Source organism: Homarus americanus, unplaced genomic scaffold (assembly GCF_018991925.1).
Source record: "Homarus americanus isolate GMGI-L3 unplaced genomic scaffold, GMGI_Hamer_2.0 scaffold5773, whole genome shotgun sequence".
Taxonomy (NCBI): Eukaryota; Metazoa; Arthropoda; class Malacostraca; order Decapoda; family Nephropidae; genus Homarus; species Homarus americanus.
This window is the reverse complement of record NW_024717927.1, coordinates 378,498-397,302: the sequence shown is the minus strand read 5'-3', so window position 1 is coordinate 397,302 and position 18,805 is coordinate 378,498. Positions and strand designations below refer to the sequence as shown.

Sequence of the window (18,805 nt, the reverse complement as noted above, 5' to 3'; positions counted from 1 at the left end):
AGATAGGACTGTGACACCTTGGACTGTGACACCTTGGACTGTGACACACCTTGGACTGACACACCTTGGACTGACACACCTTGGACTGTGGCATGATAATTCATTTTATTTGTACTGTTATTTGGTTTTCTTCACGATGTTCTTGTGTACATGGTTGTTATCCTTCTAATGACGAATCACTTTTTTTTCTTCAGCTTGTTATTTTATTTTATCACATCACGACTTATCAGCTTACTAGCCATTGGGGCGGTTAATCTGTCCTTTGTTATGGACTTTAATTGTCCAGTGTTAGTACAAGAGGAAGCCAGAGGTAACCTGTCATGTGTGGTAGTAAAGGTCACATACCGGTAACAGTGGTGAGACATGTCCACATTACCATCAACACCTCCTTTGTGTTATATTTTTATGACTTATCTTCTTTCTATATTTGTCATAACTTTATCCTCCTCTTTCTTAGTCTTTCATTTCTCAAATTCTTTTCCTATTTTCCCTAAATCCCTCTTATTTTCTGTAACCTTCTATATTCCTTATTAACTTAAAATTTTTCTAAATAGTTTTTTTTAGTTTCTCTAAAAACTTTCTATTACTCCTATTATTGTATCCTATTAATTTCCCAATTCTCCCCTCCATCTTTTAACAAAGCACAATAGGACAGATCTCATTGAAACATTCAAGATCCTGAAAGAGATGGAAATGAACCCGGAACATTTCTTTGTGATGTCACCCAACACAAAGAGGACGTAACAACTACAAGCTAAATTATCCTGCAGAATAAATATAAGGCAATACTTTTTCACACAGAGGGTAGTAGACCTATGGAACAGTCTACCGGCACTGTGGAATCAAGAACTGTACTGGGCTTCAACATAGCACTTGGTGGGATCCTACACATGCCACTGACTGCATTCCCTCTGCCTGGCCACCTATGTGAACCAAAGTTCACAACTGTTGACCTTCAATCTCCAACATCTAGCTACACCTGTCTTAACCAACACACACTTTACCTACTAAGTTTCACTGAGATATTTAGCACATTAACAGACAGATAGGGCAAACTACAGTACCGTGTGAGGGTGCTTTTCTTTTGTTACCTTTCTCGTAGCTTGTCCTTTCCCTCCATCTTAATTAGGTTTAAGAAGGTGGTGTGTGTGTGTGTGTGTGAAGGAGGGGAGAGGTTGTATGGCAGAGGCAGCGAGGACAGTAGTATATCACATTATTTTTTTTAACAACCAGGAAGTAATAAACATACAACCAACTCACACTTATATTTATTATATAACAGCCATGTATATACTACCGGTTTATTATATTTTGCAACACTTAACTCTTTAGCAAAATAAATGGTTTTCATATGTTCGTTTTATATACTGTAATCTATTATACTGTACAGTAATGTATACAGTTCAAGCCTCAACACTCGATATACTTTGAAAATTAATAAAGAAATCTGCATAACTCCTAAAATATATGATTACAAATGTCAGCACTCTAGAGTGAAACACACTACACTGGAGGCACAGTACACAAGTCAAGTGTGATATTATCTGGCTGCAATATTTTATATAATATTTTTAATCAATCCTAAGCTGAGAAGGAGGTAAGGTGAACTGCTATGAGGAACACTTGAGTGTGTTGTACAAGCAATTTGTTTGTTTCTATATAACAAGTGACATGGTCAAGAGGGCCTCACAAGGTACACAAGGTTAATATTCGTTTAATGCCTGCAGCAAGATTTTAGGTTAGGTTTGGTTGGTTAGGATAACTTAATTAGTAATACTTGGTTAATAGAGGTTAGGTTAGGTTAGGTTTCAACAGTAATTTGGCAGTTGAATTCTCATAACAAAAAGGAGCCACAGCCATCAAACAAATATTTACCATATACTGTACAAATACTGGTGAACAGTACAATCATGACCTTTTACAAAAGGTCAGGAAAGTAAGCAACATTATAATTATTTGGTCATATCAATAAGTTATGGAGCAGATACATGATTACTGACAGGAACTAGATCATTACTACTACAAGATTTTCACTACATTATCAAGACAATGTCCCAAGTACTGTATTTGGAAATTTCAGAATTTTACAGCAATGGGTTGTAGCGCACTAAAAAATACAGTCCGGGTTAGATTTGTTAAAGCTGATGAAATCACTGTCCTAGACAGTGCCAGATTTAGATTTGGCAGGGCTTGGGGGCCATCGACTGTGGAAGCCCCCACCCAAACAAAAAGTCTACCTGGCAGGTTGGTACTCAACTTAGTCCATGACTCAGGTCAGGGTTGAGTTTTATAATTTATTTTTTTTAATTTTAACACCACTTACACTTTTTAATTATTTGATTTTATTTCCACTAAAGTATTAAGGCAACAATTTACAAATTATTGTTTATATATTTTACGCACAATTAAATGTTCATCTTCCTAACTTTGGCTATGCAAAAATTTCTAAAAATACTTTGTGTCCAAGGAGTCCAACAGCTCATGTTCAGTTGACAATATGCTCAACTTGTTCAGTCTGTCTTGGCAGATAGAGTTTCTCAGGTAATTTTTTATTCGTTAAAGTTTTGAGAATGACCTTTCACCTGCACAATTTTTGCACAGCGCAAAGATATATTTTGAGTAGAATGTTCACATTAACGAGAATATCTAACATAGGCTGAATGAAAGATAACATGAACAGCTCTTGGTTATGATCCTTGTCAGATTCATCAAGGCAAATATCTGGATCTGGAAGGAATCCAGTATAACTGAGTGACTCTTCAATGTCTTTAGGATAAGCTTCCACCAAATTGGTTGCTGCTTTGCTTACCGTATATCAGCACTTGACAGGTTAGCTAAATCTGATACAAAACCAAAATTGTTGTACAGCTCTTCATAAACCTGTGACCTTTGAAGAGCACTGACAAGGATGTCCACAATGAAGAAGAACTGTTGCCTGAATTTCTCCCTCAATGATCTGGGATTACTTTCTGATGTTCCATTTGCAAAACTCTATCGCCTCAGCTTCACTCCTTCTCTCCTCATTGTCTTTCCTCTTGCTTCATCCTCTTCAAACTTGAATCTCTCCTCTTAAACAAAATGCTTGAAGAATTTGTAGAGCTTCACAGTGGTAGAGTTATACCCGCTTTCTGCAAACTAATGTTAGTTGCTTGAAACCATTCTAAAACAGTTCCCCAGAAACAAAAAAAAGTTGGGTAAATTCTAACTTTTTCATCTTTTTGACAAGGCTGCCAGCTATGGCCGTTGTGTCAGGTTTCTGAGATCTGGCTTCTACTGTTGAAAGACATTACTTGACAGCATTGTAGCCTCTCAGGACTGCAATGACTGCATCATGTCTGGCTGACCAGCATGTATCGGAGTGTTGCTTTACTACACTCAGGCCCAGTGGAACCACTTTATCTGTCAACATTTTCCATCTGCTTGTGGATGCAGAAAAGAAAGTGAAGAGCTCATTTACAAAGGAGAAGAGATTAACAACTTCAATACAACAGGCAGCTGCTGCCTCTCCAACCAGTATGAGTGAATGTGCAGCACAGGGGACACATTCAGCATACAGTACTTGCATTCTCTGCTGATCAATGCCTGTAAACCCACGTACCTCCCACTCATATTGGCTGCATTAGCGTATGACTGACCACGACAATTTTCGATGTTAATGCCTTGAGAGGCAAAAAAATTCAAGTACCTGTATACGTTTAGCCAAGCTTTCTCCTGTATTGAGTGAAGAGCGATATACTTTATGAATCTCTCAACAGGTCCCTTACTGTTCACATACCTAACAACGAGGGTCAGCTGATCTACATGGGTGATATCAGGTGCAGAGTCCATTGAAAATAAAAAATATTTGGCATCTTTAATCTCATGCATTATCTACAAGGGCATAATGTCACCAATAATATCTATCAGGTCTTCATTGATGGTTTTTGATAAATATAAAGGTCTCCCATAACCTTTGTTAAGAGTGTTTTCAAATGTTCTTCAAGACTGAGCAGATCACAGCCAAGAATTTTAAAGTGGTGAATACACGTTTTACCAATACTGACACTCTTCATTGAACTGTTGGAGCAACTTGTAATCTATGACACTTAGATTAAGTAAGACATTCAGCGTTCGTTTACATTTCAATATTTGTATAACTTGAATTTTTCATAATGATACAGATATCAAAGTATAAGGGTGAGCTTACAGGGGTCACAGGGTCACTATATTTTTGTACACAAGATTATGCTGAAATATTAAAATTTTGTAATACCTGTACATGAAAATTTTTCCCGGGCCCTTGTATCTTTGGGGCCCAGGGGCATGGCCCAATGGCCCCTTTGTAAATCCGGCACTGGTCCTAGAGTACCAGACAGTATATTTAGTAAAATTATTACTTTATGCTCCAAAGCTGGGTTTCAGAAAGTATTGAATTCATGATTTAAATTACAGTACATTGCTACTAAATTATATATGTATAAGAATTCTAATTCTTTCTTAGGTTACAGAAACGTCCATTACACTTCTTAGTAATCAGGAGCAGATGGCTAACGCCAGAACACACCGTTTGATTTCATTATTTTTTTCTCCATAGATGGGTTAACATGTGGATTAACGCTGCCAACGATTCTAGCAAGAACACAGCTTTTCCACCATAATTTTTGTTGTTAATTGCTAGTGGCTGTGTTCTCTTTTGGGGAAGTGTTTCTTTTTTATAATGTATACCATAATACCGTCGGCGAGCCATGGGGAGTGTGTAGTGCTCGGGTGTCTGAATCACATTACCATGATATATAATACATGACCCAACTCTGAAAAAATAGGTTCCCCAATAGGGGAATATGTTACGTTAGGTTAAATAAGGATAAGTTGAATACAGGCAACATTATATAACCACTTGGGGTGGGGGTTGTTTTTTTCACCCAGAAAAAAACTATCTCCAATAAAAAAAGCAGCAAAATTCATGCAGGAAAAAAATGCTTTTGCTGGCGAAATTGCTCGCAGCACTTAAGTAAAAATTTACCCATAGATGTTCTTTGGACGACAGTAAGTAAAACAAATTATACTACGTACAGTAAACAGAACCTGACCTAACCAACCAAAGAATACTATTTAACCTTACTTAACTTTCTAGCCGGGGCGGAACCTCCACTGTATTAAGCAGAAAGTACTTATTTTGATAATTGGTACCAATGAAAGTAACTTTGTTGAAGCTTCATGGTGTAATTTTTTGTTTTTTGTTGACGAGACTGAATACACTTAGACCGCGCGGCGCAGTTCACCTGTTAACAAACATGTGCAGACAATGGAACAACCCCCCCCCCCCTGTACCACGATCTTCAAAAATATAAAGTAGAATTTCGATCACCTGAGTCTGTTTCTTATGAGAGGAGTTGTAGCTGTTTCAAATGTCAATCAGTGGACCGCCTACAGTAAATGTTGTTTTTAAAGAAAGTGCAGTTATGACCTTTTGAGGGTATACCTTAAGAATTTCAGAGTTATCGTCCACTGTTCTAACTGTTGTATTAATCAGTTGTAGTTGTTATGGGCTCTCGAGTAATAAAAAAAAAAAAATAAAAAAACATTACAGATGAATGTGACGGTTGCATACAAGAATAATAACAAAGGATTTTTCTTGTGTATACTGTATTTAGGGAGATAGGCCTAAATAACAATGGTTTGTGTCGAGCCCCATTGCGATTTATGTCCAATTAAAAGGATATCGACGATTTAAGGAGAATGAAAGCAATGTTAATTAAGTAAATTAAAGATAAATAAATCAACATACAAGTAATCAATATTATAATTATGCTAAGGTCAGGCATATACCTTCGTCACACTAATTTTATGATCACTGTTCATTATAGTCAAAATTTTGAGATAAATGTATCAAACTCCAGGGGACAACAATGACATACATAATTAATAGATGAAATGACAATTTTTAACTTCAACCAAATTTAATTTGTTGATGAAAGGGGGATTTTAAATTTGTCTTGATGGCTAAGAGTGCCCATGTTAGTAGAGAGTGACTCAAACGCTCTCTTATTTGATGAAAATATTATTCAATCTTTGTCTTGGTGATTATGTTATTAATGAGCAACTTGTTAAAAATTTGCCTTGGTGGACAGAAACCCAAACTTTGTGAAGGGATAGTGACCCTCAGTGCCTCCTATTACTGAGAAATTGACCCGAAAGTTTATTTAATGTTAAACAAAATATCATAATTTTGCTGAAATGGTGAATAATTAGTTTCAGTGTTGTCTTGATGAAATGTTGGCCAAAATTTGTTAACCGAGTTTACTGTACTGTACTTGGTGGCCACAAACTTTGGCTTTGCCAATATAATCTTACTTTAACCTGTATTGACTGGTGAGTAAATAAAAGCTCGTGATGGTGAACGTAGGACGAGTTCAAATTTGGCGTTTAGAAGACTCCTTCAACTTGCTTATAGTCCTTTAACGTCCTTAAAGCTCTTCAGCGTCCATCATTGTCTTCCAGTTTCAGGAGTCCTTCAGTCGCTGAACATCGAGCCGCCTGAAACTGGTCTTCCCGCCACCTGGAAATAACACATGATTAATTTTGTATTATTATTATTATTAATCCATAACTGTAAAAAACTAACATTAGAAAATACAAATTACAGAAATAATTTGGAATCATACTGTGGTACCGGTATATCTACCTACAAAATTTAAATAATACAAATTTACATTTGTTCATGTTACAGTGCTCACAACCTGCCGGACTCAAGGACACATGCCTAGCTTATATTACAGACAGGCGGGGAAGGACCTAATTGGGGTGTATAAGCAACTCAAAGGGCACTACTTAGTCGAGTGTCCTGACCTAGAGTTGGCCTACTCAGTTTCACCCTTAGAAATAAACTTAAGAAGCTTTTCAGTGAATTCTATCCACAAATTTCTCTTAGACTAATCTTTAAAACCCAGAGTTCAATTAAGAAATTCTATATATATTTATCTCAATAGTTTCACTAATTTCCCAAAGTACTACTAACGTGTGTTGTTAATTTCCCATAAACTACAGTAACTAGCGAGACCCTATAATCTAAAAACACACAAGGAATAGATATTTTACCTTAATCTTCAATACAACACTAATTCAACGAACAGTAGTGCATTGACGTGTGTGTGTGGGTGTGAACTGAACATACACCACACATCTACAATATAAACCTGTACTTGTATATGAAAGACATTCTGTGTATGTTCCTTATGCATTTCCACAGTTTTGAAGATAGAAAGCTGAAATTTGGAAGGGAGGTGCACGTGGCCTAGGGAATGGAGCAACGTCACAAGTGGAGTTCCCCAAGGCTCAGTACTTGGACCATTATTATTTATTATATACATAAACGACATAGATATCGGCATAGACAGCAACATAAGCAAATTTGCTGATGACACTAAAATAGGATGTTATTAAATCTGACGAGGACGCCACAAAACTACAGGAAGATCTAAACAAATTTTTCGAATGGTCTGAAAAATGGCAGATGAAATTAAACGTGGACAAATGTAAAGTACTCAGTATAGGAGATGTAAACAGGGAAACCAGATATCAGATGAACAACGATGCCATAGAGAAATCCGACTGCGAGAGAGATTTAGGAGTAATGATAAGTAGTAACCTTAAGCCAAGTAAACAATGTGTTTTTGCTCGTAACAAGGCTAATAAAGTACTTGGGTTCATACAAAGGAGTGTTAGTTACAAGACTAGCTAGGTCATCCTAAAACTGTATCTTGCTCTTGTGAGACCACACCTGGATTACACAGTTCAGTTCTGGTCACCGTATTATAGAATGGATATAGAATCCTTGGAAAGAATTCAGAGGAGAATGACAAGACTAATCCCGGGCATTAGGAACCTTGAGTATAGAGACAGGTTAAAGCATCTTAATTTGCACTCCCTCGAGAGACGTAGAGTGAGGGGCGACCTGATAGAGGTGTATAAGTGGAAGGCAGGGCTAAACAAAGGAGATATTACAAAGGTACTCAAACTATCCAACCAGGAGCGAACTCGTAACAATGGTTTTAAATTAGACAAATTTAGATTTAGGCGTGAAATAGGTAAACACTGGTTTGGAAACAGAGTAGTGGATGAATGGAACAAGTTACCAAATATCATCATTAACTCGAATACGCTGGATAGCTTCAAACATAGGTTGGATGCTTATATGAGCAACAGGGGTTGGGTGTAAACGGGACTGCCCAGTATGGGCCAATAGGCCCACTGCAGTTTCCTCCATTCTTATGTTCTTACGTTCTAATGGCCAGGCACTATCTCCAGTCCCTCTACGAAAGGCCAACTTCCCCCACCACTACATTTTTGGTTGTGGGTCCACGGTAAGGATATTGTTTCATTAATAAGCTGGGCGATGTCGGGTACCTTAGCTTGTGACTGCATATAACAGTACATGATCTATATAACAAAGATAACACAGTACAGGGATACTGACAAAGGATGGCGTGACTGGGCGGGTGGGTGGGGTCTGGTCGGCTGGTGAACCCAGCTTCTTGGTGTCGTCGTTCTCATCATCGCCTCCTTTCTTATTAGTGTAGTTCAGGAACATCTCCCTCTGTCGTAATAATAACAACCGTATTTAAATAATATAAATAACTTATATATATAAATATATATATATATATATACATATATATATATGTACAATCAACACCTCAACCCGCCAGGATTCGAATCCACGGCCCACGGCTGTGACCGGGGAAGGCTACCTCTGGACCACCAGGATACTAGGTAGCGTTCTCCGATCACAGTCATGGGCTCGTGGGCCATGGGTTCGAATCCTGGCGGGTTGAGGTGTTGATTGTATGTAGATGTCCGCGTGCTTTATTGGGCGAATGAAATATATATATATATATATATATATATATATATATATATATATATATATATATATATATATATATATATATATATATATATATATATATATATATATATATATATATATATATATATATATGTTATCCATCCGTTTATCAATTGTCTTTATATTCGTTTATTACCTTATTGTCTACCAACTGTCAGAGTATAATAAGGAAACATTATTTAGTTTGTATTTGAAAATGTAATATTTTGACTTCTCTCGTCTACTTTTCACAACGATATTACTTTCAGAATTTGAAGGTTAAATAAAGTTTATTACTCTATATTAATTCCATTACTGTACTTTTATATCAATCATTACGTCAGTGACGAAATAATTATTTAGATAATGAAGTTGTGTACAGTACATTGGGAAACTGTCTGGGACTTTCTGTCATATTATAGGTCTTTGTCCAGTAGAATTGTGTCCAGTGGGAAGTTTGAAGGGATTTTGTCCAGTAAGAAATAACCTGGTGGGGGTTTTGTCCAGTCCAATGTCTGTAAATGAAGTCAGATATACGTTACCCTCTTCTTGGCCTGACCCGCGAACACCATCCTGAACTTCGACGACCCCACGCCTATGCAACACATCAACACCACTCCCTGCAACACAACACAATAACACTGCATTACTTCTGTGGTGGTGTGAGCTAACAACACAACACTGTATTACTTTTATGGTGGTGTTAGCTTGCAACATAAATAAACATTATTTCTTCTATACGGTGGTGTGAATTAACAACAAAAATACTCATAACTCATTTCAACGATATATTTCTAGTGACGTGTACGCTTGCAAATTGCACAGTCATTATCAACACACATTAACCGGCTGCCATACATGGATCATTGTGGCTAAGTTGGTAACAAAACAAAAATCTTCCTAAGTAAACTGAAAACAACCACAGAAAACTACAATATGTTAAGGCAAGAAAGAGTTGATATTTTAGTACATAAGGACACAGCCTCAGCCTTCTGGTACTCCTGTGACAATTTATTCCACTCAGACTCTTTGTTGTTAGTCTTCGAACCAGTTATCAATCCAGTTCAAAATCTTGCCTGTGATCTGATGTAACCCAACCGAATTAAAGCTAAACACTTATACACAATATGGATAATAGAACAATTATTCTTCTTATATTGTCTAAGTGCAGCTGTACTGTATATATAATTTAGCGTGATGGTGTTTGGTATGACCATGACTACACTAAACCAGTCTTAATGATGGTGGCTGGACACAAGGTTGAGAAGATAATCATTCGTCTCCACAATTCTTACCATCAAGCCGTTCAAGATTTGGAAAAATGTATAAAAGCTAAAGTCAAGATCGAGGCGGAAGTAGGTCAAGAAGCCGAGAACCCACGTCGTGGAGAAGTAGATGGTGAAGAATGAGGCTCCCAGGCTGAAGGTGCGGTAGTCTGTCATGGTCGGGTTGTTCCTGTAACAGTGGCAGCTGGTTATAACGCTTAGTATTACCGGCATTGTTAGGTCAATAAAAGTGAGGTTATTTGTTAACAGCAACTGGAAGGTTTTATTATAAATTCCCCTACATCTGTGTAGCCACTAAGGCCCACTAGACCTGAGCCCATATCCTAGTGGTAAAGTTAGTTTAGGTTGGTACCTATCAGACATACCCGACAGTCACCAGTGCAGAAAGACCCACCTAAGAGCGGCAGTGCGCAGGTTGAAGAAGATAACGATGGCGCAGAAGAGACCGACGCAGCAGGCGGCACCGAGGGGGCAGAAGAAGAGATACTCGGGTTCGTTGTCCCACGAGATGAAGCAGCGGGGATCGTTGCCCATGTGTTTCAGGAGGAAGGTCAAGACGCACCCCACCGATATGAGTGTCAGGCCCACACACAGGTACAGGTAGGGGCGCAGACTACCCCCGACAATACCTGAAGGAGAGGATTGTGTCATGACTCTAACCTAAAGCAAACATTAGGATTGGCGCCCAGATCGTAGGTTTTTTACTCCAAATGGGGCCCAGTCTCAATGGTATGGTTAGGTTAGGTTAGAGTCTATTAGAACCCAAACTCATATGATCTACAACCGAAGATAATACTTGCTATCGTTAACCATCACGTTAGAGTTCTTAAAGCCGTCAGTCATGTGATGAAAGGAACACCTAAACTCACAGTACTTTACAGGGTCGCACAGTGAAGAACACAACAGTAAGAGCGTGGCTTCTAAAAGGACTGTAACACCCCAGTACGCGTTGTCTAGTTAATTTTCACAGTAACAGTTACGAGTGGAATTTCAATGTACAGATCTTTGTGAATTCATGGTACAGATAAATAGACTTACACTGGTAGGCTGAGGCTCCCGACATAACAAAGTGAGATGTTCAGACAGTGATAATGATCGCTGATACACAAGTGACCGTTCATGGCATCCGAACTACACAGGATACCCAGGTTAATTCTCCAGCTTTCTCTCCCACACACACACACCCTACACACCCTACACACTCTCCCACACCCCACACACCCTCTCACACCCTACACACTCTCCCACACCCCACACACCCTCTCACACCCTACACACTCTCCCACACCCCACACACCCTCTCACACCCTACATCTCCCCATACTCTCACCCCCCACCCCACACACACTGGAGTCATACCTGAGGTGATACACTTGAAGGTCGCGTGACCAATAGCACCGACCCAGATGCTGGCACACAGGTACAGGAAGTGAATGGCTATCCCGAAGAAGGCGCAGGTGTGACGTCCTTCTCTCACCCCATGAAGGTCACTCAGCACCATGAAGACACTCGCCGCCAACAACATTGCAGCCAAGGTCATCCCCATCAAGTGGAATTTCTCCTTCAGGTCCCTGTAGGAGGAGGTCAGGGTAGGAGGAGGTCAGGGTTGGGGGAGGTCCTTCAGTTTATAACTAGTCGGTAACTAGGGACAGGTTGACAGCACATGAGAATGACATAAGAGATCACCTGAAGATTAAACACTCAGCTTATTTCACCTGAAGACTACACACCCCAGCTTATTTCACCTAAAGACTACACACCCCAGCTTATTTCACCAGAAGACTACACACCCCAGCTTATTTCACCAGAAGACTACACATCCTAATTTCCAGGTAGCGTTAGGATGTCTAATCTTCAGGTGACCCAACGTAAGGGGTCATCCACACACACTACACTACTCGACAAGTTAAAAAATGTCACATGTTACTCACCCGGAGATGCCAACCACGATGATGTAGAGAATGAGACACAGAGCTGAGACGCCGTATAAGATGTACCTCACTATCGTTAACCACATGGGCTCTTCTGGCACCTCCTGGGATAAAAACACATTTGATAAATAAATAAGTCCAACAACATCCTGGGAAAAAATGAGGATTTGTTACTTGAGAAAACAAACATCCTGGGAAAAAAAATATAATGAAGGGAAAGAGGGAACGACTTGTCAGAGAACATCCTGTGGGAAAAATCAATATATCAAGTCCTTGTGTACGGGATGGCCTCTGGGCTGAATAAAATCTCTTGAATAAATCATTAAAACTGACGTCTCCGTAGTGAAGTGTACCCTCAACTGTACCGTAAAAGCACCTGAAGCCAACAACGTACCCCTGAAACCGACAACGTACCCCTGAAACCGACAACGTACCCTTGAAACCGACACCGACAACGTACCCTTGAAACCGACACCGACAACGTACCCTTGAAACCGACACCGACAACGTACCCTTAACACCGACACCGACAACGTAACCTTGAAACCGACGACGTACTTACCATGGGTTCTAGCTTCTCGGCAATGATGACATACTTGCCGAGGTGTTGACAGGCACACTTGGTATACTCCGGCTTGGCCTCCCACACACGACACCCATACCGGTCCCACGCCCCGTGTTGCCCCAGCGCCGGGTTCCACCAAACACAGATACGGGTTCCGATCTGTGGACGTTAGCTAGGTTAGTGGTGGTGATGGGTGGTTGGTAGGGGGTTGGTAGTGGTGGTTAGTTGGGGGGGTTGGTGGTGATTGTAGTTGGTAGTTGTTGATAGTGGTGATGGGTGGGTGGTGGTTGGTAGTGGTGGTGTGTGGCTGATGGAAAAACTACACAACAAAAAAAAAACATTACAACAACAATCAAACAACCACACAAACATATATAACCCCTAAAATAATAATCACAACACGTAAGTTATATAGAAACATCAAAGGGCGACTGACCGTGGTTCTGACTTCCCCGGCGTGAAACAGTGGCTTCCTGAACTGGACCTGAGGGTCGAAGTGACGATGGGTGACTATTATTGGGTGAGTGGTCAGCTTGGCGGGGTCAGGGTCGCACCTCGGGGACTTTGGGTCGAGATCTCCGTTGGGTAATAATATTTGATCGGTGTTAACGTCCAGTTCTGTGATGAGTGAGTCCAGGATATTGTCCACTTTGGTATTGAAGGCACTGTGAGGGAGAGGTGTGTGTGAGAGACAGGGAGCGGTATGGGAGAGGTTTATGAGTGAGAGAGAGAGAGAGAGAGAGACACACTCACCCAGTGTTAAGTCTGATAGGTGAGGCCTGCATGGTGTGGATGCCCTTATACGCCGTACACCTGAAGTTAGCGGTTCGGTGATTACATCGTGGATCAGAGAACAGATTTACCGGAACTGTGGACAGACGAACACTCTTGGTTAATGGTGAACAGACTGACATATTTACCAGAGATAGAGAACAAAAGAACAAGTTATAAGAGGTTAAAGAACATGTTATCAGAGGTTAAAGAACAAGTTATCAGAGGATTAAAGAACAAGTTATCAGAGGGTTAAAGAACAAGAACAGAACACATACCTAGTACTTTCCCTAAACCAGAACATCCCGGAATGGTAAATCTATCCTTGGTACTGTAGCCAATATCTATCGTCCGCTTCACAACCTTAATACCTGTAGAACAACACAGAATCAGAACACCAATTAAGAACAGGAGAACATCAGGTAAGAACAGAACAAGAACATCAATTAAGATCAGGAGAACAAAAATATAAATTAAGAACAGGAGAACAAGAACATCAGACAGTAATACAGGTGCTTCTAAAGGACCACCACACTACCACACTACCACCCTACCACACCACTACCACCACCACACTACCTACCACACCACCACCACCACTACCACACCACCACACCACCCACACTACACACCACCACCACCACTACCCACACACCACACTACACCACAACTACTACACCACCACCCTACCACACCACCACCACACTACCACCACAGTACACCACTACACTTACACATTTGAGACAGCTCCACGGTGTGACCACTTTGGGTGTTGTTACACAGTAGACCCTGGTAGACGGCGTGAAGGTAGCCTCTCATGTACTGACACAAGAGGAAGACGTCTTTCCCGTGCTCCTCCTCATACAACAACCAGTCCTCTTTCTTACTCTCGTCCATCAAGTTGTTTATCACCTTGATGATCGTCTGTCAGGAACACGGTGGAAATAATCCTGTAGTAGGTTATTATAGTATTGTTATTTACCACAGAGAAACACACATGCAGAGGGAGAGAGGGGCTAGACACACACTCACATACAGGTAGAGAGAGAGAGAGAGACTCACCATGGATCTCTCGAGGTCTTTCTCCAGTATACAGCGAGGGACGAACTTGGGGTCAGTCATCTTCTTGACGCTCTCTAACGTTATATTAAACGATTCGATCTTCGCCTTTCGTTCTGTGTGTAAATAATAATAATAATAATAATAATAATAATAATAATAATAATAATAATAATAATAATAATAATAATAATAATAATATTCTCCTTTCCTATTTTCCCTCCCTTCCTTCCTCCCTTCCTTACACCCCTCCTGCTTATCTATCCCACCTTCGTCAGTAGCGGTGGAGGCGTTGAAGGAGTCGTCACTAGTCGCCCTCGTCATTTCTTCCAGCACCGAGGCCGCCACTGCCAACTGTACAGGGTCGTTTAGGTGGGTCCTGTTCAGCATGGTGGCGAACTCATCTGGGTCTATGTTCTCGCTCTCTCCCTCTGTGGCCGCGGCAGGAGAAGAAGATAGGGTGATTAATGTCCTGAGATAGGGAGATAAATTACGAAAGTATCTTTCTCTCTCTGCCACTCTCTCTTACACCCTTTCTCTCTATCTTTTTTCTTTCTTAACTCTTTCTCTCTCTCTTTCTCTATTCTACCCTGTCTCCTCTCTTCCACTTTCTCTCTCCTACCCACACCCACAACCCACCATAGCCACCGAGGAAGTAGATAACATCCTCATCAACCAGACGTCTATTCCACCAAGCGAACTCATCTAGCTGGGTCGTGTGGTAGTGGCGGTAGGTGGTATCGGTTGAGGTCTTGTGGCAGCCTATCATCAGCTCAGGTGGGTCGAGGGGCGGCAGAGCGGTTACACTAATACCTTCTGTACTGTAAGCCACAATCCTGTCATTAATCAGCAACTGTAAAGGAAGATTACAAAGCGTGAGTCATGAATCTCACCTGTGGTATATTAAAACAGTACTCAAACACATAAACCAAACAAACGCATGGTGATATAACGCTATACCAGGGTGACCCATCATGTCTCCACCTGTTGGGTATACTGGGTTATACTCTCTGTGTAGGTGGGAGGGTTATACTGTAGGTGGGAGGGTTATACTGTAGGTGGGAGGGTTATACTGTAGGTGGGAGGGTTATTCTGAGCTTCATTAAGAGCAATAAACCGCCCAGTGAAGCTAACCAGTGTAGTAGAGTGGCTAAAACAGCCTTATATAACTGATCCACTAAAACTTACCAGTAGAGATGATGTACTTCTTCGGGAAGTCCTCCATCTTGTGGGAGCCAAAGAACTCGTCTAGGGTAGCGATGATCCTCTCCCAGATACTGAAGCTGACACCATTGTTACATTTGATCGGGTCGTAGGCACAGTCTCCATCATCAGTAGTGGTCGTCATGCTTTGACACTGTTGAGTGGGTGAGGGAGAGGGAAGAGAAGAGTAGGAGAGGGTATGGAGAGTAAGTGAGAGTGAATCAAGGTTAAATTTTACAGTATACATCATCATAATTACTGTACAAACACCGCCACTCACCTGTTGTTTCTCGGCGTTAATATCAATCCCGTAACCAAAGCCAAAAGGACCATCGATCAGCTCATAGTTGTTACCGACATCATTAACGTCTTTCATCATCAGGTGTATGTACGGTATGTGTAGGTCCGTGGTCATTGAGTACTCCTGGCCTGAATAACGGACCACGATGGGGGAAGGTTAGGTTAGGTAGGTTAGGTTAGGTTAGGTTAGGTTAGGTTAGGTCAGGTCAGGTTAGGTTAGGTTAGTTAGGTTAGGTTAGGTCAGGAGTTAGGTTAGGTAGGTTTGGGTTAGGTTAGGTGGTAGTAGGTTAGGTTAGGTGTTAGGTTAGGCTAGGTTAGGTTGGCTAGTTAGGTTAGGTTAGGTCAGGTTAGGTTAGTTAGGTTAGGCTTGGGTTAGGTTAGGTTAGGTTAGGTTAGGTTAGGTAGTAAGGTAAGGTTAGGTTAGGTTAGATGGTGTTATGTTAATTTCTTATCACTTAAGGTCAACGCTAATAATTACTACTACAAATAATCTGCCTCAGTACAGTGTGTTGAGTTGAGAAAGGTGGCGAGTTACTTTATCCTTCTTCCTGCAACTAGTAGTGTCAATAACTAGCCAAGATAGATACTTATACACAAACAGATTAAATTAGATAGATAATTAATATAAATAATTAGATATAGATAATTAGATATAGATAATTAGATATAGATAATTAGATATAAATAATTCGATATAGATAATTTGATATAGTTAATTTGATATAGATAGATACAGTTAGAAATGAAAGGAAAATTTAGATGTATAAAGAGTCAGATAGAACATAGATATAGCTAGTATATGAAAATAGATGAGAGAAGAGAGAGAGAGAGAGAGAGAGAGAGAGAGAGAGAGAGATAACTCACCGTGTACATCAGCATCAGGGAAGATGTGAGGGGCTCCAGTAGTCGGTAACTGCTCAGTCGGATCTGTTTAAAGACACACAGAGGAAGGAGGGGGAGGGAGGGAGGAGGGAGGGAGGAGGAGGAGGGAGGAGGGAGGGAGGAGGAGGAAGGAGAGGGAGAGAGGAGGAAACCATGATAAGTAAAGATAAATAAGATAATAAGATAAAGAGCCAAAACTATGTGGTACTAATTTTCACACTTTCACACAAATTCTCTCACTCTTTCTCACTCTCTCTTTCACTCTGTCATCACTCCGGGGGTATACAAAGGTTATCACGAGCCAATAGTGATGCTAGGTGGTAACATTGTTCTCTACGTTAACTGTGATTGGTTGAGAGGAGGGAACGCTGAGAGACAAGTGTAAACAAAAGATAAATTATAAATTCATCACAAGTGGCTCGACCAACACGCCCTAGAGCCTGTTGTTTACATGGAGTAGCGAGTCTGCTGGTGAGGGTGAGTCTGCTGGTGAGGGTGAGTCTGCTGGTGGTGAGGGTGAGTCTGCTGGTGGTGAGGGTGAGTCTGCTGCTGGTGAGGGTGAGTCTGCTGCTGGTGAGGGTGAGTCTGCGGCATGGTGAGGGGCCTGCGCTGCTGCTGACTATGTTCTTGTTGTTGGTGCAGCAGTCAGGCCAGTGTCTGCGGTGCCTCTCGATGCCACCTGGAAATATATACAGTATATAACCATTCAACATACACCCTTTAGGTTATGGCTCATCTGGCACCACTGGTTACGTTAGGTTGAGAATCATCTGGCACCACTGGTTACGTAAGGTTGAGAATCATCTGGCACCACTGGTTACGTTAGGTTGAGAATCATCTGGCACCACTGGTTACGTAAGGTTGAGAATCATCTGGCACCACTGGTTACGTTAGGTTGAGAATCATCTGGCACCACTGGTTACGTAAGGTTGAGAATCATCTGGCACCACTGGTTACGTAAGGTTGAGAATCATCTGGCACCACTGGTTACGTAAGGTTGAGAATCATCTGGCACCACTGGTTACGTTAGGTTGAGAATCATCTGGCACCACTGGTTACGTAAGGTTGAGAATCATCTGGCACCACTGGTCACGTAAGGTTGAGAATCATCTGGCACCACTGGTTACGAAGGTTGAGAATCATTGGCACCACTGGTTACGTAAGGTTGAGAATCATCGCACCATTGGTTACGTGAGGTTGAGAATCATCTGGCACCACTGGTTACGTAAGGTTGAGAATCATCTGGCACCACTGGACAAGGCTGAGAATCATTGCACCACTGGTTACGTAAGGTTTGAATCATCGCACTCACCGGTTACGTAAGGTTGAGAATCATCTGGCACCACTGGTTAGGGTAAGGTTGAGAATCATCTGGCACCACTGTTGCGTTAGGTTGAGAATCATCTGGCACCACTGGTTACGTGAAGGTTGAGAATCATCTGGCACCACTGGTTACGTAAGGTTGAGAATCATCTGGCACCACTGGTTACTAAGGTTGAGAATCATCTGGCACCACTGGTTACAGGTTGAGAATCATCTGGCACCATTGGTTACGGTTGAGAATCATCTGGCACCACTGGTTACGTAAGGTTGAGAATCATCTGGCACCACTCGGTTAGGTATGCTGAGAATCATCTGGCACCACTGGTTGCGTTAGGTTGAGAATCATCTGGCACCACTGGTTACGGCGGTTGAGAATCATCTGGCACCACTGGTTACGTGAAGGTTGAGAATCATCTGGCACCACTGGTTACGTAAGGTTGAGAATCATCTGGCACCACTGGTTACGTAAGGTTGAGAATCATCTCGGCACCACTGGTTACGTAAGGTTGAGAATCATCTGGCACCACTGGTTACGTAAGGTTGAGAATCATCTGGCACCATTGTACGTAAGGTTGAGAATCATCTCACCATTGGTTACGTAGGTTGAGAATCATCTGGC

At 41.2% G+C, this 18,805-nt stretch overlaps 1 protein-coding gene across 1 annotated transcript; it reads right to left on the bottom strand.

The window, feature by feature from the left end:
- Window positions 1-1,256: 1,256 nt before the first annotated feature.
- On the bottom strand, window positions 1,257-16,937 carry LOC121859073 (cadherin EGF LAG seven-pass G-type receptor 2-like). The gene is made up of 19 exons (XM_042355746.1): window positions 16,846-16,937; window positions 15,962-16,110; window positions 15,667-15,835; window positions 15,413-15,462; window positions 15,118-15,331; window positions 14,748-14,909; window positions 14,482-14,594; window positions 14,154-14,343; window positions 13,698-13,790; window positions 13,402-13,516; window positions 13,085-13,313; window positions 12,646-12,807; window positions 12,084-12,187; window positions 11,512-11,723; window positions 10,547-10,781; window positions 10,162-10,321; window positions 9,409-9,486; window positions 8,456-8,575; window positions 1,257-6,538 (listed from the first exon to the last, which is right to left on the bottom strand). The coding sequence occupies exons 2-19, from the start codon at window positions 16,094-16,096 to the stop codon at window positions 6,494-6,496; spliced, it is 2,586 nt and encodes an 861-aa protein (XP_042211680.1). The 5' UTR covers window positions 16,097-16,110; window positions 16,846-16,937; the 3' UTR covers window positions 1,257-6,493.
- Window positions 16,938-18,805: the final 1,868 nt, after the last annotated feature.

Coding starts and splice junctions, on each gene's coding strand:
- LOC121859073 (XM_042355746.1), bottom strand. CDS start 16,096: ATGACCACGGACCTACACATACCGTACATACACCTGATGATGAAAGAC. Junction 14,344..14,481: donor AAGACCTCGAGAGATCCATG/GTGAGTCTCTCT, acceptor TGTTCCTGACAG/ACGATCATCAAGGTGATAAA. Junction 10,782..11,511: donor CTTCAAGTGTATCACCTCAG/GTATGACTCCAG, acceptor CCTCTCCTTCAG/GTATTGTCGGGGGTAGTCTG.